General features: G+C 54.0%; 1 protein-coding gene across 9 annotated transcripts; it reads right to left on the bottom strand.

The window, feature by feature from the left end:
- Nucleotides 1-141: 141 nt before the first annotated feature.
- LOC108389768 (granulocyte-macrophage colony-stimulating factor receptor subunit alpha-like) lies at nt 142-21,994 on the bottom strand. 9 transcript variants are annotated; one of them, XM_073228241.1, is made up of 13 exons: nt 21,772-21,989; nt 18,953-19,046; nt 17,664-17,806; nt 13,690-13,816; nt 13,445-13,574; nt 12,711-12,895; nt 11,503-11,636; nt 8,019-8,042; nt 6,018-6,153; nt 4,515-4,614; nt 3,398-3,479; nt 1,508-1,588; nt 145-1,340 (listed from the first exon to the last, which is right to left on the bottom strand). In XM_073228241.1, the coding sequence occupies exons 2-12, from the start codon at nt 19,023-19,025 to the stop codon at nt 1,511-1,513; spliced, it is 1,212 nt and encodes a 403-aa protein (XP_073084342.1). In that variant the 5' UTR covers nt 19,026-19,046; nt 21,772-21,989; the 3' UTR covers nt 145-1,340; nt 1,508-1,510. The 9 variants fall into 9 exon arrangements, with proteins under 9 accessions (XP_036869336.2, XP_017503953.3, XP_017503969.3 ...); XM_037013441.2 differs by having other exon boundaries at nt 142-1,588; nt 13,445-13,507; nt 18,949-19,046; nt 21,798-21,994; XM_017648464.3 differs by having other exon boundaries at nt 143-1,588; nt 13,445-13,507; nt 18,949-19,046; nt 21,772-21,994.
- Nucleotides 21,995-22,212: the final 218 nt, after the last annotated feature.

Here is a 22,212-nt window from a genome sequence, read left to right as displayed (position 1 = left end):
CCGTCCCTGGAGCCCACAGGCAGGATCCCTTCATGCTCCCAGATGCCCACCCCTCCGCCGTCTGTTTTCTATGTCTGAGAACCACTTCTGTCTCCACGGCTTCCTCGGCATGGATGGTGGGTGGCGCAGAATCCCTTTGAGGACAAACAGTCTTGTGGGTTGGGCTTCTTTAATACCACTACAGTTTGCACAAAATCAGCTGGACTGAGATTGATAGACATTCCCTCTGGGTAACTTGGAAAATCAGGGGAAAAATACAAACAAAAAATACAGACAACATAAAAAAAGATGATTAAAAAAGCAGCCTCAAGTCTGAAGGGCAACACCGCGCACATTCCGGTGTGAATTCCCAGGCACCCGTGAGCAGATGCACGTGGGCACGGGTATGCCGTTTCTCCTGCATGGAACTCCCCCTACGTGTTGCGCCACGACGTCCTACACTACTCAAAACATACCGTGAATACTTTCCTGATGAGCACACACCCATGTTGGTGACCTGCCACCATTCTGATGCAGCCTGCACTGTCCTTCTGAAACAAGTCCATGGACACACATGTAGCTGGGTTTTCATTTTAGGACAATACGTGGGACTCCGTGCATGGCAGTGTGTCTACACCTATGCTGTGTGCTGGTTGTATCTGATAGATCAACCTGAGAAGCGGGTGGACGGTAGCCGTATTTGACATCGGGCCTGGGGTAAAGCTGTGTCTCCATAACTGGGGCGTATGATTAACTTTCTCCCGTGTTCAAAAGCTTTGATTTATCTCATGCTTCCCATGGCCGGTGGGGCGCCCGGCCACTTAGGTAAGTGGACGGTGTGGAGGGGAGGGTGGCACCTTGATTTACACCGACACCACGGGGGAGCCCACCTGCACTGGGGCACACTGCCTTTAAAAGCAGCTACAAAATGGACTGAACGAGCCAAAGAGGTGTGGATGGCCTGACGTGGAGGCAGACCCGTCAGGAACCATGATTCTCCATCTCCTCCCACATCGTTGGCCCCGCACCTGCTCACGGCTGGGTGGCACCCTTCCAGAATGGCTCACATATGCCTATGCACCAAAGAGGGGCTTTTCAAGAACCCGATCATCCGCATGTTTCATCACATTCACCAGCTGCATCCTGGCGACAGGTGGTCGGCAGTGTCCCCGTTTCCAAATCTCTGCCCTTACGGAGACATCGATTCTCTGCACGGACGCTCTTGTCTGCTTCCAGCGGCTTCCTTGTCACGGCGGCACGCGGCCACCGTGGTGAGCATGTGGGACTCTGTCACGGTCCTGCCCCCTCTGCTGGGCTCCTGAGAAGCAGTCAGGGTGGCCTCCCATAGGTGGGACACGCGGCTGCCGGGCGTGGAAGCGGAAAGTCAGAAAAGGCTGTGGGGCTGGGATTTGGTGGTCGGGGGGCAAGTCACATCAGAAACCATTTGCAGGTGGGGTGAAAGGGGCACAGAAGTGATATGCCCAGAACTGGGGGGATGCTGAACCCATAATTCCTGCATGGCCCTTACCAGTCACTGCGTCTCCTCCACCAGGAGGATGTCTTCGGGTTTGTGTGAGCCCGGCGGCGGGCTGTCCCCGTCCCAGGACACCTGAAACAGAGAGGGCGCATGCCAGTGAGTCCCCTTCCAGGGAGTGCCCAGCTGTGTCATCTAGGGAACAGCGCTGAGGGCAGTGTGGGGCACAGTGACCCAGTGCAAACAGCCCAGGTGCCCATCACGGATGGAGGGCTAAGTAAACATGGTGCATCCATGCCCGGGAACATCACTCGGCCCTGAAGAGGAGGGGAGCCCTGACACACACACACAGCATGGATGGTCCTGACCCCACGGTGCTCAGGGAGAGACGCAGACACACACGGGGTGGGATCCATTCATAGGAAATACTCAGAACAGGCAGATGCACAGACAGACGTGGATTCATGGCTGTCAGAGCTGAGTGGGGTGGGGAGGCCTGTTCGTGGGCATGGGGTTTCCTTTGGGGAGGTGGAATGTTCTGGAACCAGAGGGGGTTGCCCACACAACCTGGTAATGCACTCAGTGCCCCAAGCTGTTCAGCTGGAATGGCAAATTGTATGGCTTGTGATTAGATCACAATTCAGCTGCTTAAAAACAATCGCCCCCCCCCCCCACCCATCACTGCCTCATCCCTGTCTGGGGTGCCTGGAATCGAGACGGACAGATGGAAGGCCACTCTGTGGGACAGACAGACACCTCCAGTTTGGGATAAGTGGCCCCAGCCTTGCTGTCAGCTCCCGGAGACCCCAGGTGTGCTCTGCTCCGCCCTGACCCCCGTGGTCTGGCATGAGCCCTGGACCCCCCTCCAGAGCCCAAGCAGGTTGCCCCAGCCCCCACACGATGTCTTCATAGCTTGGGGGCCTCCGCAAACTTAGGGTGATCCTGGGTGGTGAGGCGGGGAATCGGGCTTGGGATGGTGCATTTGGAGGCCCACGTGGGAGTGTGACGGGGCGTGATCAACCGAGTAAGGACCCCGAGTAAGCACCCTGATATCTGCCCTGGGCTCTTACTGAAGCAGCACTCCCTGCACCCTACACCTGGGAGCTGGGTCCTAGACAGAGTCGGGGGTCGTGTGTGCAGAGCAGAGGAGGTGCTTTTGCTGGGAGCCTGGATGGCAGCTCGTCTGCACCTTGGTGCCTGTGTCCCTGCAATGCTACACGAAGGCACTACGGCCAAGCTCACTTTGCCCCAATGCTCCCCTGGATCCTAAACTCTGCTGCCAGACAGGCAGACTTCGTGGGAGCCCGGGGCAGGCCGACGGTGCAGCCAGGAAAGGCTGCCGGAAGAAACGGGGGCCAGAGGCTCTATCTGGGGCGCCTCTCTGCTCCTCATGGGGGAGTGTGTGTGGTGGGCTCAATGGGAGGCCGGAAGGGGCTGGGGCGGATGCCCGCAGGAGGGTCCCTGAACCAGCCACAGGTGGGTGTGGGCCTGGCTGCCCCCAGGGAACCGGCTGTCGTGGCTGATTGTCACCCCCTGGAATTCACATCTGCCCGGAACCACAGAAGGGGACCTTATTTGGAAATAAGGTCTCTGTGGATATGACTGGACAATGGAGATGAAGTGACCCTGGTTGGGTCCAGGGCCCCCCACAAAGGGTGACAATAAGCCGGCCGAGGGCTGTCAACAAGCATGAAGCCCTGGCCCCTTCCTCCGCCCTGGGAGTTGTTGCTCTCCAGTGCCTCCTATTGTGTTGTCCCTGTGACGCCCGGATGGCGGGACCTCTCTGGGGAAGGCAGCTGCATGGCGGAGCCCCACCTTCCCTTCCACCCCGGTGTCTGCAGGCGCTGTGTCCTCAGGGTGGCCCCCACCTCCCGGGACACCTGGCCTCCTGCCGTCTGAGTCCGGGGCTCCGAGAGAGCAGGGCCAAGCCTGGGCTGGGCTCACCTCCAGGTGGGGCGGGAGGCTGCCTGTGACTTCCCTGCGCACCTGCGGGATCGGGGGCAACAGCCTTTGCTTCAGGGAGAACCTGGTGAGAAGAGACAGAAGGGGAGGCGGCCCCATGCTCGGCAGCCTGAACCGGGGGGCCCAGGGCTGTGCCCAGAGATGCTGGAAGCTGGCTTCCTGCATGGCCAGGGGTCAGGACTGGGGCCCAGTCAGTGGCACAGGCTGGCTTCCTGGGCTACGGCTGGGGACCAGCCCTAGGAGCCCACCTTGGGGGCCCACTCGTGGACCCTACCTGGGGACCCATCTGGCGGTGGGCAGGGCGGCTGGTGTCCTGGGGCCACTTACCTCCACATACACCTAAGAGTCCCCGTGTGTCTGGCCTGCCGCTGAGGCCAGACTGGCTCACAGGGCAGGGGTGCTGATGGCCGAGATGGCAGGCAGCTGGAGCTCCCACCCACTATCCAGGGCTGGAGCCCTCCCCCCCATGCCAGGAGCAGATGCAGCCCCCAGCTGCCCACTGGGCTGCATCGGGCCTCTGCCTCTGTCCAGCGCAATCCTGCAGCCCGTGTGGCCCCCAGACCCTCGGAAACCTCTCCCTCCAGTGCCTGCAGGTGTTCCCCACGCCTGGGGGTTCTGCCCCAGGACGTGCAGGCACTGCCAGACTCCAGTCCCCCCAGGTGGCCCCTGGCTCTCCAGGCCCCCGCAGGACCTCCTGGCCAAGTGGCCCCCACCCCCACAGCTCTGGGCCAGGGCCAGGCACTCCAGGTTCAGACCCACCCACACCACTATCCCTCCCATCACTGTCCCCATGGTACCAGGAAGGCCATGGGCACCCGGGAGGAATGCCTACTGTGACACTAGGAGGCACTCCTAAAGGAGGTGGATGGTGTGCAGGGTGGGGGGCATTGTACCCGAGGACACGGGGCATCCTACCCACAGGAGCCCGGCCCTGTTAGTCTCTGCGCATCCCCTCCCCGAGCCCTAAGCGACCTCAGATCCACTTCCTGCCTCTGGGTTCGCCCTTCCCAGCCGTTCCGTCTCTGGGGAGCCCTAGTCAGTGTGGCCTCTGTGGCTGGCCCCCTTCATACCCAGGCAGGGTCCCGGTTTGGGGGCAAACCTTTTGCAGAGGAACATCAGGACGGTGACAGTCAGCACCACCCCCGCCACCAGCCCAGCCAGGGCAGCGGTGGTCCTGCTGGAACGCAACTCTGCGTGGCCTGATGGGAGGAGGGGCAGAGGGTCAGGAGGGACCCAGGGTCATTGGGGCACACATCAGCCCCTCCACGTCTGTCATCAGACTCAGGTAGGGGGTATTCTGGGGGGAAAGCAGGGCTGATGTGAGTACAACGCTTCTGGACACAGGACCTGAGGGAGCTGAGGACACTGTCTGTGAAGAATCTACCCTACCCTGCATCCAGAGCTGCCCCGCCCACCCCTTCTTACTGTCCCCTTCGCCCCCACGCCCTGCTCACAGGAGCGGCCCAGCACATACATTTCCACGAGGGCTTGATGCGTTCCCTCTTGGGGCACATTTACTTTTCACATGGCAGGGCATAGCCAAAGGAGTGAATGAGGAATGGTGAAATGTCAAGGGACAGAGCTGCTTTTCCATCGCAGAGGAGGCTTTCCCTGGGGAACTCTGACTAGGCTTGTGCCACCTGTACCACGTCTGTGAGCCATGAACCTGTCCTCTGGGAGGAAGGAGGCTGGCACATGGATTCGGCAGCTCCTCCTAGGTGGGGCTGCTGGGAAGCCCGTGTAGGGTTTGAGCATCAGGCAGGTGCATACTTGGAGCTGATGCCCAATTGGTCCTGGAGGGATGCCAAGGGGCCCCTGGAGAGAGGCGCTGGGCAAGTCCCAACCCTGTGGGTTTTCTGCAGGTCTGAGCAGGCAGGCATGTTGGGAGACTGCATGGGGTCTGTTAGCTCCACACCCTACATGTATGGGGACAGCCAGGGGCTTTTCCTGCTACGAGTGCTACCAGGTGATGGGGACTGTCACCCGTGCAGGCCCCTCAATTTGTGATAGCCCCTCCCTGCCCCATAAAGGAGGAAGGCATGATGGGGTACTGTGGAGTGGTACCCCACGTGGGGCAGAAAGTCAGAGCCCCCTGGCTGGCCCCCACTGGAGGTGACCTCCCTGGGTTGGGGGTGGCCGGCAGCCGGGGTCTTAGAGACAGACCAGTGGGGTGGAGATAAAGATGAGAGGGGCTTGTGTCCCTGAGGCTGAGGGAGGGAGGGGATCTCCCTCCAGGATGAGCCCAGAAACATGGGAAGGGGGTGCAGGGGACCAGGACAGGCTGCACGTGGTGTGCTCAGGCACAGAGCCATGGACAGGAGCTACCCTGGGTCCCCTGTACCCAGAGGGGTCACAGTGGGCTCAGCATATAGATATGTCTACATCCTAAACCCCAAAACCTGTGCCCTGGACCTTATTTGGAAAGAGGGTCTTTGCAGATGGGATTAAGTGCAGGATCTGAGATGAGGTCGTTCTGGATGAAGGTGGCCCTAAACCTGGGGACAGGTGTCCTCATAAGAGGCAGAAGAGGTCGGGCAGCGGGACGCAGATGAAGGCCCTCCGCCCGTCCCATGTGACACGGGAGTTCCTGGCACACACTCACCGAAATGCAGGGGCGAGCTCCACTCACTCCAGAGCTTGTTGTGCACGTACCTCACTCTTGCTCGAAAGGTACTCTCAGCCCTCATGGCAGAGCTGGGCAGCAGGTACACATTTTTATCCTCCCCTCGTTGGAAGATCTTGAAAAGAACAGAGCCACTGTGACTGGCATTGGTGACAGCTGCAGGGGGAAGGCGGGAGGTGTGACAGTCCTGTTGGGACGGAAGTGCTTGGACAGAAGAGGCCCGGCACCCGGTGGGGGCGTGGGCCCTGCCTGCTCGGTCGCACCTCTGCTGCCTGAGGGAAGTGCGGTGAGGGCCTGTGTCCTGGGGATGTGGGCCCCACAGCACGGCGGGTGCCACAGCCCTCCACCCATCCCACTTGGCGGGCACAGCCCCCACACCCTGGTGTCCTGGGACAAGCGCGTTTGGAGTGGCTGCAAGAGTAACATGACCGTAGGGGGACAGGTGGTCAGGAAGGGAAGGAAGGAGGGCCCTGGAGGGGTCTTCAGGGCAGGAGGGGATCATGCATGGATCAAAGCTGCTTCCTGAGAGGCCCCAGCCCCTTGTGCCAAGCTCCCTGTGCAAACTCCTGTCTCATCACCAGATGCCGCCTGGGGGCCAGGTCTGCTACGGGCCAGGGTTGAGTGGGACAGACGGGTTGTGCCCTCCTGAGTGTTCCAGATGCCATGACGTTTCCGTGCATTTGGAACCTTCTTATTAGGACAGACAGTGTTCCGAGTTTGCACGGCCAACAGGCACCAAGAACAGTCCTCGCCCTCCGTCTGGCTCTGAGCACCGAAGTCGTTTCTTGCATGCACATATATGTGTGGCTGAAACCTTTTTTATCAGCTGCATTTCTCCTTTTAGACTCAGCAGATCCCACTCCAACCACACAGCTCCCGGGCAGCTGCCTGAGGGGAAGAGGGGGGCTGGGAGGTGCTGAGCTAGCCCACGAAATAACGGAAGCTGAGAGTGGCCTGGAGATGCCGCCAGCCACTAGGAGAGCCCGCGGGCAGTGGGAGGACACATGTGTTGGTAGTATGATGCTGGCACTGGGCTGGGTATCAGGTATCTGAGCAACAGGTGGCACCCAGAAAAGACAGGTGTGTCCCCCGAGCTGGTGTCTTCAGACACCTCTGCGCCTCTTCTCTCCGGGCCACTCCTGGGTTGGCCTGTGGCTCAGCCTGTCACTGGCAGAACTGGCACCACATGGGACCCAGGAAGACTGAAGGATGCCAGGTGATGGAACAGAGGGCACTGCCCTCTAGAGGCTGAGGGGATGGTCACCTCTGTGAGTGTCCTGGGCGGCTGTCATGACCACAAACTGAGGACTTAAAACCACAGGAATCCTCCTCTCCCAGCTCTGGAGGCCAAACTCGTAAGATTCTAGCAGTGTTCTAAGGTGCAGGCAGGGCTCTGAGGTCCAGGTGGGGCTCTGAGGTCCAGGAGGGGCAGGGCCGCCTCCCTCCACAGGCCCCAGGGGAGGCTCCTTCCTGCCTCTTCCGGCTTCTGGGGGCTCCAGGCGGCCCTGGACATGTGGCCCCATCCCTTCCATCTCTGCCTCCATCTCCACGTGGCTTCTCTGTCTGTGTCTCCTCTTCTGTCTCTAATAAGGGCACCTGTCATTGCATTTGGGGCCCCCCTCATCCAGGATGACCTCATCACAGATCCTTCACTTGTCATATTTGCAAAGACCTTATTTCCCAAACATGGCCCCATTCTGAGCTTCCAGGTAGATACATCTTTTGGTGGGATGCTCTTCAACTCACTATAGTCTTTGAATGGAAAAGGTCTGAGGGGCTGTGTCTGGATGAAGGACGTTGCTCTGTCCATGGGGTTGATGATAACCGGCTACTTGCACTGAGTTGCAGGCATTCAAGAGAACACAGCTTCTCAATCTGAGGCTAAAGTCTCAGGGGACCCTGGGCCACACAGGGTGAGGGCTGTATATTGAGGAAATTTAGGGCCCGTGCATGCATGTTTTATAGAAAGGGGGTACTTACAGGATCTATTTTAGAGTTGCTGCCCTGTAAAAATGAAAGCAAGGGAAAAATGGTCAACGGCTGTGTCTTCAGCACTGTATTCAAATATGGGAACCTGCCTTGAACCCTAGAGTTGGTATGAGGCTTATTTTAAGCTGAAGGTAGTTGAGATTCTACAGAAGCAGAAAGAAGCCTTCTCAGAGCTCCCTTTATCTGGTTAAAAGCAGAAAACTCTGTGTAGGGAAAATGGAAATTCCATGGGCAGGTTCTCACCTGATCCTAATTTCGCCCATTGTATAAGTGGGATGAAGTAATGCTTTGCCTACTGCACAGGTGCCTACTTGCATACCTATTGGCAACAAGCTATTCATGGCCAATATTGCTTTAAGAAGAGGTCTACCTGGTGCTAAGAGAAGAGGGAGGCAGCGGAGCCCTGTGCTGGGAAGAGAGAAGGGAGTTTAGAGAAGACAGCGGGAGGGAATGGGGACGGAGCTAGGAGTGGGGGTCGGTGCCCGGGGCAGAGATGGGGCCAGGGCCACAGGCTAGACGGACGTGCCTCTGGGTGAACGCCATCAGAGTAAAGCTGGGTAGGAGCCCCTTTTTTTACGACCAGCATTCCACTGTTGTTACTCAGTCTCAGAATTCATAGTGAGCTTGCCCACAGCTGGCAACGCCCTTCACCTGGCGTGACACTTGGGAATGAGGAATGTTATAAATTCCCTCTTCAGGGAGATTTCATTCCCGGAGGGAAGGCGAGTGTAACTCTCATAAATTCCATCTCCAGGAGAGTTTTATGCTGGGAGGAAAACAAAGGATCGCTCATACCTGTATCAAGAAACATTATCACAAACTGCCTTATATCCCGTTTGTTCCCCCAGAAACCCATTCTTTTGTCTTTCCAAAGAAACCCATTTGTTTTTCTTATAGAAGAAGCCTTTTCTGTCTTCTTTCTTTTCCCCTAGTTCAGTGGATAAGCCCCTAACTTTAGCTGTTTAAGAGTCACCTCTTTTCTGAGCTTCCAAATGCCTGTGAGTAAACTTTGCTTTTTGTCCCCTTCTATTTATTTATCTGGACTTTGATGATTTAATTTGCATGCCCCCAGGAAAAGACAGAAGAGACTAGAGGGAAAGTTTTTCCTCCCCAACACAGTTCTCTTCTTGTGCATTTACTTCCAGCTGGTGAATTTGCTCTGAGGGTGTTAATGAGTGAAAGGGAATGTGTATGAGGTCAATTCTGTGAGGTCATCTGTGTGCAGTTACCTGTGTAATGCCACCTGTGTGTGTGCTGGGGAGGAGGCTGTCAACAGGCTGGGTCAGACACTGCAAATTGTAGGAGGCTACATCCAGGGCCCGACTATCACCCAGGACCCAAACCACACCTCTTGGAAGGGTTGTAAGGCACAGAGGGACACAGCTTCATCTCCATTTTGAAAGAGCCCTGTAACTGAGTGTTTCACACCTGGTGTGGGATCACCGGCAGAGCTTTGGAGAATGCCCCACATTGTGACTTCAAGGGCCTTGCAGAGAGGCTGGTGGAGGCTAGGGCTTGAGAGATGTGGAGGGGATAAAAGTGTACTGAAAGGACAGGGTTGTAGGACAGCAGACTCCAGGGCTGGGGACGGGCCCTGTGGGGAATATCCGGTGACCTGGGGATAGTGGCTGCCTGGTGAGCCATGCATGAATGTTCAGAGCATTTATTCATTGAGCACATATTTACTGGGTGCTAGGCACTGTAGGCCTATGTATGATGACAGTGCGCTGCTCTTAGGTAACTTGCCTTCTGCAGGTAAGAGGCAGAAAGCACAGAAATTCAGCCCCTCAGGCAAGAGCATTTAAGGTAGGAACAATTTCCGATCAGCTCCGGGAAGAAGAAAGACAAGAACACACATGTGCAAAGGCACTGGGGTCTGGGGTGCTGAGGACTGGCTGCTGCAGCTGGGACCCAGGGGGGTTGCCTGGGAGAAGGACATGTCAGGTGTGCCTGATTAATATACGCCATTCACAGCCAAGCAGGAGGGTCTGCGATGAGAACTGGGATGCGGGTACAAGCTTGAGTTTCACATCCACCCCTCACTCTGGGTTTGGGATGTGGGTTGAGGCTCCAGGCTATGGGGAAATGGAAATGTGATGTGATCGGTGGGAAGTCCCCAGCTTCCAAGAATCAGCTCTTCCAAGTCCAGATCTGAGGTTCCAAAATCTCACTTCATACACTGGGACGAGGGGTGTGGAAGGATGGGGACAGGTTGAACACTTGGGCTGGCATCTGTGGATTTCCCATGAGCTAGCTTTTCAAGACCATTGTCAGATTTTGTTTCAAAAAGTAATGAAAAGGCTAAAAGCTGTATGATTCCAACTCTAAGACATTCCAGAAAAGGCAAAACTATGGAGAGACTAAAGGGATCAGGGGTTGCCAGGGTTTGGAGGAGGGAGGGATGATAGAGCACATAGGACTTTTAAGGTGGTGAAATGCTCTGTAAGGTACTATCATGGTGGCTACATGTCAGTATACGTTTGTCCAAACGCATAGAATGTCCAACACCAGGATGTGTCAGTGTAGGTTCATCGACTGTGACAAATGTCTCACCTGCTGGGGATGCTGGTAACAGGTGAGCCTTGCGTGTGTGAGGGCAGAAGGTACATGGGAGATCCCTGTATTTTTTGCTCAATTTTGCTGTGAGCCTAAAACTCTTCTAAAGAACAAAGTCTCTTTCAAAGGAAAAACAAGTTCAATTACAACAACATCAACAAGAATAAAATGCTTAGGAATACATCTCATGAAAGAAGTGCAAAACTGTTCACTGAAAATGACAGAACATTGCTAAAGAGATAAAAGAAAAAAATAAAAGGAAAGACATCCCATGTTCCTGGATCAGAAGACCCCATCTTGTTAATATGGCAATATCCCCAATTGATTGACAGATTCAAAACACTATCAAAATTGCAACGGCTTTTTTTTTTCTTTTTGCAGAATTGCAAAGCGGATCCTAAAATTTGTATTGAATTTCTAGGAATGCTGAATTGCCAGAGCAACCTTGAAAAATGAGAACAAAGCTGGAGGCACCACATTTCCTGATTTCAAAACTTACTACAGAGCTAAAGTCATCAAAACAGTGGTAGTCCTGGCATAAAAATAGACACAGACCAATAGGATAGAATAAAGAAAATCATCTCAAAATGGATGAACGACCTAACTGTAAGAAAATCATCTCAAAATGGATGAACGACCTAACTGTAAGAGCTCTTACAATCAAACACAGCTTGTTGGCTGACCTCATGGCACAAGGGTAGCGCATCTGACTCCAAACACAGGTGCCATCTTTGTGACCTCATCATATGACTTCATTTTTAAATAATGAGACTTTTATGACAAAGAGGAGCTAAAGGACTTAACAAAGAACAGCTTTCTGGAGCAGAATTCCACTCTCATTAGGGACCATTCTACCCAAAACAGGAGAAAGGCGGGCACATGTGGTTTGTGGCTCTTCCCAAAGGTTTGGGGTTCTTACCTTTTTTTGAATGTCCAGTTTGTAATACAACATATGAGTTGCAATGTCAAATCTTATCTCAGGATTGTCCCACTGGATAATGTGATGTGATTCATTGTCATAAACTGTGATGTTTTCTGGTGGGTTATACTTTTCTAAGAAAAAAACACAAATGGTGCAACGAGTTATAAATCACAGAGGAGTTGTTCGCAGGAGAATTAGCTGAAGGTGTCTTGGTAGTCACATGTCCCATTCTCTTTTTCCTGCATGAAAGAGAAAAGGCCACTGGGCCTGGGAAACAAGACCTTGGGTCAGCTGAGTGTGCACCTCAGGATGTTCCCTCCATTCTGCACGAAAACCCGCCTGACCAGGTACCCGCCCTTTGCATCCATGTTGCAGGAGTGCTGAAACCTCCGGCAGAGAAGCCAGTAGGTTAGACCCCCCTCCTTCTTCATCCCTCACCTCCTCTGGGACGCTCTACAACCCTGGGGACTTAGGTTACCCAGCATTTACAGGGCGCCAACAAAACAGGTTGATTGGGGTCATCTTGAAGTCATCCAAGCGCATACAGATTATTTTGACTGAAGGCAACTGAGAAACAACAGATACAGAAAGACTCTTTCCTGGGACTTCCCTTATCTGACTAAGAGCAGCAACTTGAGAAATGAAGACTTCCGTGAGTCCGTTCTCTGGAAAAGTTGTGTGGCCAAGAAGGCTGTCCTGTGTGTGCCTCATGGAGAAACATACATATATTACATGGTCTTTGTTCAGGCTTGAGTTCAATGTCAATGCATCGGCAATGTATATTAAATAAAGGGTTTTTAAATAGAGACACACATAATACAAGGTTATGTATTGATGAGTTGATGAAAATGTTGTGACCAGAGGCTAATTTTGTATTTCCTCCTAGGAATGATTCAGTATTTGCTAAGTCAGTGTTTGTGGGGAATTTAGAGGACATCACAACCATAAATAATGGAAATGGCTTGTATCTGACATCTTTCGTGAGTGACACAAATATGTGCCTCTCCCGTATCCCACCGAAAGGGGAAGCCATGACCCCCCTACCTTCTTCTCTGGATAGTCTCTGAATCTGGTTCCTGGGTCTTGTTCAGATGGGGCTGGTCTGGGAGCCGGCATCCCATCCCACCAGCCCTGGTTCAAACCCAAATGCAATAAAAGCTAGACGACTCACACGGGGGCTGATGCAAGGTAGGAAATTGTCTCACCGATTTTATAAGCTACAAACGGAGTAAAGTCCAAAAACTGGACTGCCGTCTCTCTGCTGGTTCCGTTCACCAAGAAGAAGTAATTATCTGTGCGTTTGGGCTTCCCGAGTTTATGGAAATGGCAGCCTACGCGCGTCCCCGTGGAGTCTGTGGTGTAGTGGGGGCATTCGGCCTCGTCCTCATTCCTGCAGTTTCCAAAAAGGATCAAGGAGGGGCCGGAGTGTGAATCATCGAACACAAAAATCTCTCCTCAAAGCAGAAAACCCTCTAAAGAGGCTGACAGTGTTGTTAACTCTGGAAGTTAAATGAAAATAACGTTCAGCGTATCAAATCGAAACATTGGTTAAAAAGGAGACCCTTTTTATCACGGAAGAAGCAGGAAACCAGAACGTGATGCACATCTGGGGCAATCGGCTAAGGGACTGGGGACGCGGGGAGAGGGCGTCTTAATGCAGAGCTAAGACGATGCAGGCTATTCCTTCCATGCTCTCCAGATAAAAGTGGACATTTCCCATCTCTTAAGGACCAGAGAAGGGTTTGCATTTAGGAGCCAGGCTCCCGCTGATGTTTCTCCTCCCAGGAGATGGGAAGGTGGGTTTTTTTCTCCCTGGATTTTTGGGCACTTCAGAGAGATGTCCCCCCCGGCCCTGAAATGTGGGGCTGGCCTGTGGCTTCTCTACCAGTTAACCCCATGGCCCAGACTGGCCTTATCCGCTCAGAGGTGGCCTGCTTACGTGGAAGCCCATGCGTAGAGGTGGTACTGGACGTCGGCAGGGGCAGCCGGGCCCGGAGTCCAGCTGCAATTCATGAAGCGGACGTCGTAAATAAAGCAGGAGAAGTTCACAGCACTGGAACCTTCCTTGCCTGGAAGACATCAACCCGTATCCTCTACTGCTGCACCCCCGCCCCCAGCACGAGCACCGCGGGGTCCCTGCAGGTCCTTGCAGGAAAACTGGGGTACCGGCTGAGGCCCCGTCACCTGGGTTGGTAAAGTTCAGGACATCCTGGAATGCAGTCCCAGCAGAAGTCACGTTCAGCGTCAGAGTGGCCCCCCTGTGCAGCACGGAGTTGGAAAATACACAGAAATAGGTGTTGTTTTCTTTGACCTGGAAAAAGAACAAATAATAGACCTGCACTTCGGGCCCCCTCGGGCCCCATTCTGTGCCGCCGGTTCCACGAGAAGACCTTGAGGGTGTCCCCAGGGTCAGACGTCACTCAGCCTCCCTCTGGGAGCCTGCTTCTCCACCAGGTCTTGTCCCTGGCCTGCCAAGCCCCGTTTTGGCAAAGAACCCTGCTAAACAGATGATGGAGAAGCACCCCCACCTCTGACCCTGTCGGGGAGCAGACTGTGCCAGCTCACAGTGTCGGGTGCTCTGCTGAAGTCAACTGACAAACAGCAAATGCCCAACGAGCGGTCTGCCCTCCTCTAGCTGCCTAAGATCAGGGCGTAGATTTCCCTATTTGAAGGTGCCCTGCACCCCACAATCCGCCTCCTCTTGGGGAGTGAGTCTTATCACCGGGGAACGGGGCTGAACTTCAATAAGCTGAACTCGAATAAGTGTAAAGAAGGCACCGAGAGGAATGCATGTGACACGCGTCAGTGAAACAGCCCTTATCTTGCATCAGGCACTTCCCCCAACTGTAGACTTGGAACTCTGAGCCACAACTTGCGTGCACCCGCCCAGGGTGCCAACCCCCCGTCTGCAGTGTGGAGCCCAGAGGCCCAACCTGCTCTCTGCAAGTCAGACCTTCAGGAAGCCAGATCGCTATCTCCCCGCCAATCCAGGAAGCTAACAGTTGCCCCCCGTAAAATCACCCCCCAATGGCCTGGGCTTGATTGGCCACTGGCCGTTTCCCTCATCTTGTCCCTGTTTCCAACGTGGCATATGGACCATTCTGAGCTGGACACAAACTGAGAATCAAAAGGTGTCAGAGGCAGCCTCCTGGAGTTTCCCTTTTTTGGCTGAAAGCAGAAACTTCTAAGAAATGAGCACGCCCATGTCCTGTGTCTCTGGGGAGGTTTTATGGCCGTGAAGACAATGGAAGTTCAGCACCGAGATCAATCTGCACCAGCAAACTTTACTAAAATAACCCTTCTTTTCTGGTAGTTTCCCCGTATATGTGCCTACCCACAGATGCTGCCCATGGAAGCCTCACACGCACTTTCCTTTGTCTTATCACATCGCAGTGTATTGCTCTTTGTTTAAAATGGTACAAGAACTGTCAGGTCAACCTGCTTTATTGGGGGTGTTCTCTTCTGTCTACAATGCTTCGCTGCCACCATGCCATGTAAAAGTTTTCAACCATGTAAAATGTCTTTGCCTTTTCCTCCAGTGAATCTGCGTTTTGTCAGTCTCATTTGCAGGGCCTCAAGGACCCCCCTTAAGAGTGTAGAGGAACTGTTTTTCCTCCCCTGCCCCACTATGTAGCTTTCTGATTTGGAGGCTGTGCCCAACACAGCCGCTAGTGGCCGAGTCCCTTTCCAGAGTGAGTGCTTTAGGAACAGCCTCTGCTTTTATGTCCACAGGTTTTAATGCTCATTTAGGGATACAACTCTTTTCTTTGCCTTTCACTTTCTGGGTTGGCAGGGGATTTGCTTTATAACTCTATTTCCCCAACTAGTGTCCCAGGGATGGAAGTTGGGGGGTTGGCATGGGGAGGGAGCGTCACAGACCCCTGTGGGATGCGGGCATCAACAGAGATGTGAAGACCTGTAAGACTCCAGTCAGGCCTGCATTCAGGAATCTTCCCTGCAGCTCGCTTCTGAAAGGGGCTTCTGGATACACCCCAGTTACAACGGGGGCAATTCCAGATTCCCAGACTCTGTCCCTGGCACAAACCAGGCCTGGGCTTGGTGCCCCCCTCCTTCCAAGATGAATCAACAGGCTCCAAGTAAGGAGTCCAGGAAATGGTTCTGCCGTGGGAAATAATAGGCAGGGTTTTTTTTTCTAGAGATAGAACACATTCAATGCCCATTTCTATGGAAACACATTCTTGTGAAAAGGATGTGCTTCAGAAGAAAAATAGTAAGAGCAGTTCGCTGGAAATCCTAACACAAAAGGAAACGTAGGATTTGGAACAAAGACGACGGAAGAGGAGAAACGGATACGGGCTGGAATGCGGATTGTTCTTAGAACAACACTTATGAATCACAAAGCAGGAAATGCCAAAGCAGGAAAATCTGTGATTGACATATAAATCAGGATGATTGACCCGCCTTAAAACAGCAAACAGAAGCCCCCCGGTGTGGGTCAACCTATTCAGAGCCAGGGGAAAAATACCTCAAAAGAAGTTGAGGTACAGCTGAGCGTGGTGGTGCCCGAAAAGAGTAGAGAAGGAACTTCTCAGGTAGGCAAGGACTCACAAAAATATCCCAGTTGTGCCCTGTAAGCCTGAATGCAAATCTAAAAAAGAAAATTAATCTTCCCCAGTTCCAAAAAGGAAAGAAAATGCCCTGATTCCCCTCCCGTTGGCATTCCCTGGAGAAACTTGCATTGTCTTGGCTCTCAGGGCCACCCCGAGATGCGTGGAGAGCTCTTTAAAAAGTGGACCTCGGGATGGTTTGGCGTCCCAGGAATGTCTGTGTTGGGGTCTTGGGGGGCCTCATATGCAAAGCGTGCATCAGTTAGGGGTCCTACTTCCTGCCCCAAGAGGTAATTCCTGGTTGTCCAGACCCGGGGAGAAGCCTTAGCTTTCCTACCTGTGTGTGAGGGATGCTACCTGCCTGCCCGGAGGGGAGGGGAGGTTCTGCCTGTCTGTGCAGTGTCCTGGAAGATGGCCCACTGGGCACGGTCCAGCCTGGTTCATGCTTCTGCAGTGACAAAACTATTTTCTGTCTCTTCTGCCTTTGTGCACAGGTCTCTGGATAGGTGGGAGATTTCGTCTCATTTACTTACATATTTATGGATACACTGAGTTATTTCGTTGCTCGGTGTTGAGCCTCTGCCCTAGCCCCCAGCTGATTCCCCCAGGGGCCGGAGGGGAGGGGAATACAGAAATGCAGGTTTGAGGAACCACCACTCAAAGGTTCAGCCCAGGCCTGGCTCTGTTCCCGAGGAAGCAGGCTGCTCTCTGCACTGGCAGAAAAACACTTATTTCGAATTCCGCCTCCTCCAAAACCCAAACCTGTGTGCCCCCAGGAAAGAAATGCCACAGCCGTGTTTTCTGAATTTACCAAAGAAGAAAACCTCGGTCAAAGCTGAGGTTGAAAAAAAGAGGCCCTCAAGTTTAAAAAAAACACGATAAGCAATCCCCTAAGGAAGTCTTCAGAAAGGAGGGGGTCACAAGCTGCTACTCAGATAAAAGGGGTCGGAAAGCACCTCAGGAGCGCCTTGCCAGCCAAAGCCTCAGCCAGCCAGTCCATTAGAAACATTAGAGCCCAGCCCCTACAAAGAACTAGTTTTCTCTTCTGTAATTGCTCCAGGAGCGTAAACCCTTTAAACAAGTCTGCAGAGGCCGAAGGAGACAGACAGATCGGCAGCAGCCCGACGCTGCCCCTTGCTGGGGGAGCCGGGAAGCGGTTGTAGCCTCGGGTCTAGGGGTGCACAGAACGCTATGAAGGGCACCCAACGCCTACGCAAAGAAAGGGCCCAGCCACCTTACAGACTTGATCAGCCGTGTTTGGGAAGCAGGGGCTTGGAAGCACCGTGCCCACGGCTCACAGAAAAGTGGCTCCCTGTGCAGCTGAGGAGGGGAGTGAATAAAGAGCCATTCCACTAAAAACACAGTAAAACCCAAACTATCATCTTTACGGACTGAACTCTGTGGTCGTCTACAAAAAGCCCTACTGACAGTGCTTCGGGTTTGTGTCCCTAAGGCGAGGACAGTGTAAAGAAACGGGGTGATGCGATGGCACATGCAGGACGTCCATGGGGAGAAGGTGTCAGGTCAGCAGCTCTGGCCCACAGGCCCGTCCCAGGGAGGCTGTAGGTGTACAAGGCAGGGGGGACTCACCCGTGGACTTTGCATGGTGGGGGAGCCCTGCGGGGTGTCTAGTCTGCATTCCTGCTCGGTCACGTTTCTCACGTAATTCCACGTCAACATCCTTGTCCTGGAATCTAGCTTCATGTTGATAATAGGAGACGTGTCCTCCTGGACTAGAATTTAACGGAATGAACACTTAGTGGAGATTGGGACGTAACCCCCCTTTGTCCCCGCCCCCACCATTGACCTTATAGTTACCATTGAGGGAAGGCATTTGGCAAGCATCAGGGTGGATGGGTATGGTTTTTGTTGTTTTTATGGAGGCCACATTCACACGGGCGTAAAAGTAACTGTTTTAAAGGGAACCATTCAGGGACACAAACCCATGAAAAGATGCTCAGAATCATTACTTATTAGGGAAATGCCTGTCAAAACCACAGTGAGATGCCGCTTAGCCCGTAGGTCAATGATAGCAATAAACACACCCAGGAAATAATTGTGGGAGGCAATGTGCAGATTTGGAGCCCTCGGTACCCAGGGTGGGAATAAGACGGGGGCTGTTGTGTGTCTATCTCCTTGAGCAGATTCTTTTTCAAGCATTCAGGACAGGAGAAAGGACAGGGCTGTCCCCTTTCAGTGAGGCCAGCAGTGTAGGATGCAGGGTGGGGCGTGACCCTAAATCATGGGGGAGTTTAATTTTCCCTGTTGAAAAAAATGGGGAAAAGACCCCTGCCCCAACCTTCACTGTTTTTTCAGGATTTCTCCCTTTGCTTTCTCCACACGTATACAAACATTTCCGATGGCTACGTATCACACTATCTTGCAAAGCCACAGTAATCAAACCAGCATGGTACTCACATAAAAAACAGGCTCATCGATCAAGGGAGCAGAACAGAAAGCCCAGAAGGGGGTCTAACGTCGGTGGGCACCTGGCTCCAAATTGCAAACCCATTAGGTCACGGGTGGTAGGCACCCGGCTCTATAACCAGCTGAGACCTCTTTCTGCCTGGCTGACTCTCAGCGGGCCGACTGTACGGCACACCTACTTCTCGTGTTCTGCTCCCTTTATGATAAGATTCACTCTTCTCTCCCACCTCTGTGCAGAAGGTCTCTCAGTTGGCAGGTTTTAGTAACTTTTCCCCATGTAGGCAGAAGCTCTGTCGCCTCAGGTGGGTTTGGGGATGAGGGCTGGCATTGTAGGACCACCCTCACCTTTGAGTCCCTGATTGGGCTGGAGGATAACTGCTCCCCTTCCCGCCTCAACCACCAATAGCCTCTCACCAGACCGGGTGTTGGAGCACGTGCCTGCACCTACCTACCCAGCTGGGGGTCTCTGCAACATGCTGAGCTCAGTAGCACCAGAAAGGTTGTGAAATGCAGCACAGCGGCCATGTCCCAGCCGCGCAGGTGGACCTAGGCATGCACAGAAGAGACACCAGGTCAGAGGTTAGATTCTAACGGGCAGGAGCCCTCCCTTCTCAGCACCCCTTCTAGGGGTATCTCCAGCAGTTGAAAGGGCTCTGGGGTGGTCCCCACATCCCTATTTGGTCTGCAATATCCCACTGGAGTCTGGTGTGTGGCTACCTTCCTACTCACACACCCCGGGGTCACCTGTCAAAATCAGATCCCCTGCCAGAGCATCAGTAACTTAACACACAGCTGTGATGTCAACTTTGAGCAACCTGGGATTGCAGAAACATTTTCTGGGTTCCTCATGCACATCCTTCCCCACCCACCATCCTGGCCACCACCGGTGCACATTCCTGTAGATCGTAGGGCGGTGGGAGGGGGGCCATGAAAAATCCCAGAGTTGGTATCAAGATTATTTTAAGCTTCTCCTGTCATAAATAGTGGCTGAGTGGGGAGAGAGATAGGCCCCAGTGAAAAGGAGAAGGGATGTGAGATGAGGAAGCCAGCTGACTGCAGCCACTTTGGGGTCGTGTGCTGAGCCAAGCCCCTTGGGCTTGCCCTTTTCCTCTAATCACAAAGGTCCAGTAGCAGGTGTGTGGTATGGGCCATTCTGCCTGCCCATGTCTGACCAAGGATTTTCGCTGCCTCATGGCCCATATCTTCCTGCTAGTGGGCTTTTAAGGTAAAATGAAGTCATCAGAGTGAGTCCTGATACCTTAGGACTGGTGTCCTTATAGGAAGAGGGGATAAGGGCACAGACACACACACAGGGCCGACCCCCTGAGGACACAGGGAGAAGACAGGTCTATACTCCCAGGAGGGAGGCTCAGGTGGGCCAGCCCTGGGTCTCAGAGTCCAACTCTAGGATGGGGGACAATAATGTCTGTGGTTTTAGCTGCCCTGCCTGGGGTATTTGCTTCAACTGCTTGAGTTAACACAGCAGAGCTGCCAGGAATGCAATGGAAGGTGGTGCTGTGTGAGCGCCCAGGGCATCCCTTCACCACCATCTGCATAAGGCTTGGAGCAGACAGCGGGCACCCCTGTCTGCTGCATCAGGTCCAGCGTGCGGAGCCTGGGGGAGGAGCCTGGCTTGGTGCATGGCCCAGGTGTGGCCCTGTGGACAGCCTGACTGTGGGGCTGGCAACAGTGGGGGTTTGTAACGCCCAGGAGTGGGGTGGGGGACACTGGCTAAGGCAGCTGCAGACCTGACCTCTCCCCAAAGGCAGGATGGTCAGTTTTAGGGAGTGAACTGCAGCCAGAGGTCACGAGGGTGCTGCCTGCATGTGGACAGGCTCCCAGATGCTCCCGCCACCTGATGGCATCGGGCCATGTGGACAGATCAGAAGTCCCCATGCTGTGTCCCGACCTCAGGGCCCCCTCGAGGGACCAGCTGCCCTCTTGAGTCTTGAAGTCCTGCATTTGTGTATGAACTTCACGTGCTACACTTCTGCATGCTGGCGGGTGGAAGCTTGCCATGAGTCCCAGAACACGTGTGCGTGTTCACGCCTGACGGCTGTGGCAAAAACTCCACGGGACAGTGCCCGGCCGGAGCCTTAAATGCAAACTGACCAAAGGTGCACCCACCAGCTGTTCGGAACCCCCATTTCCCTCCCTCTCTCACAGGGGGATACAATTCTTGCTCCTTCGGTTCACATGCCCACGGCCACCCTTTTTAAGAAGACTCTCCTTGAACAGTGTGCAAATTTCCAGGTGTTTGGAGGCAAGTCAGTGCCAGCTCTGTGCACCTTCATGGGGCAGAGGAAGGCAGGACCCCACAGGCACTCAGATAATTGCCAACTCCCCCCAGTCCATTCCCGTGCATCCCCACACATGGGATGTTGAGGGAACCCTAAGCTCACAGGTCACAATTACGTCGACACATGTTTCTGAGCCACAGGATGCTTCAAAAAGCAACCGCCATGTCCTGAACACACCGAAAACTAACCCTGAATTTAAAGAGGTTCCATTCAGCATCTGGCATCTCTGTCCTTTCTTCCTTGGGGTCCCCAAAGACACATCTCTGAAGAGGCGCTCCCTCCGTGCTTGGGGACCTGCCCTGTGTGTACGTGGCACCCTGACACCTTTTAGCAGAGTCCACGTTCTGTGAATTTGTTTCTGACGCTGGCCGCTGCTTTTCTTAGCTGTCAGCTTTTTGGAGGTCACAGGAATGAAGATCTGAGATTTCAGGGTGCAGCCCGCTGGCAGTCGGAGGGTCACCCATCATCAGAGACTACAGATGATGGCCTCACCTCGTGCAGGGTGGAGGGACAGCGGCATCAGTTCAATCCTGGCCAGGCGAGACCCCACAGTCTTTCCGGGACCTCCCTGGGAGCTTGGGGAAAAGGCACCTTATGGGGGTTGGAGCTTGCACCCCCACAGGACCTGGGCCATCAATGGCAGGCATGCTGGCTTCTGAGACCAACCGTTGATGACTTTAATATTGAACCAACCCAAAGGGAGATATTTCATGTATAGGTAAGTGCGCAAGAAAGGACGCAGACGCTGCGTACATATCGCCAGACGCCGGACCTCTTACGCTGCTGCGATGGTTTGTAAATGCTTCGTGGCTTCCTCCGGAGCCCCTTCTGCCATTCCTCCTTGTCAACCAGCCTTAGTTAAATGCCCACCCTGCCTTCCCATGAGTGACTGGTACCGCTTCCCTGCTCCCCACCGCCCCCCAACCATCCAGCAAGCCCACCCAGCCGCGGGACTCTGCAAAGCAACTGACCTGAAAAGGGGACAGAGTCAGCTCACCACTTGTCTCCCTGGGAACCTCTCTCCTGGGCTGTTCTGATGGTTCTTAAAGGTGTCCTGTTGCCTGGGGGGCGGTACCAGACACTCCAGGGGCCCCTCTGCCGTCCTGCAGGCAGCCGGCACAGTATCAGCCACAAGGACAGAGAATGCAAGAAGGCTCAGCTCTCTGTGAGGCCATGCCCCCTCCCCCTCTCTAGCTGGTATCTTTTTAAAGAGCCGGTCACATGTCAGCACCTGTCAGCTGAGTGTCCGTCACCATGCATGGCCAGGCAAGGCTTATCTCGGCTGGACAGGAAATGTTCTAACCCAGCCGGGCGCCTGACTCAAGCAAGCAGCCAGCCCATGTTTTGATCAATGTTGAGGTTCCGCTTTTTCCAGGGGGGATGTCTCTGGCCATGGGGCCACCCGGTCCCTC

This window comes from Manis javanica, chromosome X (assembly GCF_040802235.1).
Source record: "Manis javanica isolate MJ-LG chromosome X, MJ_LKY, whole genome shotgun sequence".
Taxonomy (NCBI): domain Eukaryota; kingdom Metazoa; phylum Chordata; class Mammalia; order Pholidota; family Manidae; genus Manis; species Manis javanica.
Note: the sequence above shows the minus strand (reverse complement) of the source record. Positions and strands in the feature narration are given on the sequence as shown.

Coding starts and splice junctions, on each gene's coding strand:
- LOC108389768 (XM_073228241.1), bottom strand. CDS start 19,025: ATGGCCGCTGTGCTGCATTTCACAACCTTTCTGGTGCTACTGAGCTCA. Junction 13,817..17,663: donor CCACCATGCAAAGTCCACGG/GTGAGTCCCCCC, acceptor TTCTTTTTCCAG/GTCAAAGAAAACAACACCTA. Junction 3,480..4,514: donor CTGATGTTCCTCTGCAAAAG/GTTTGCCCCCAA, acceptor TCTTCTCACCAG/GTTCTCCCTGAAGCAAAGGC.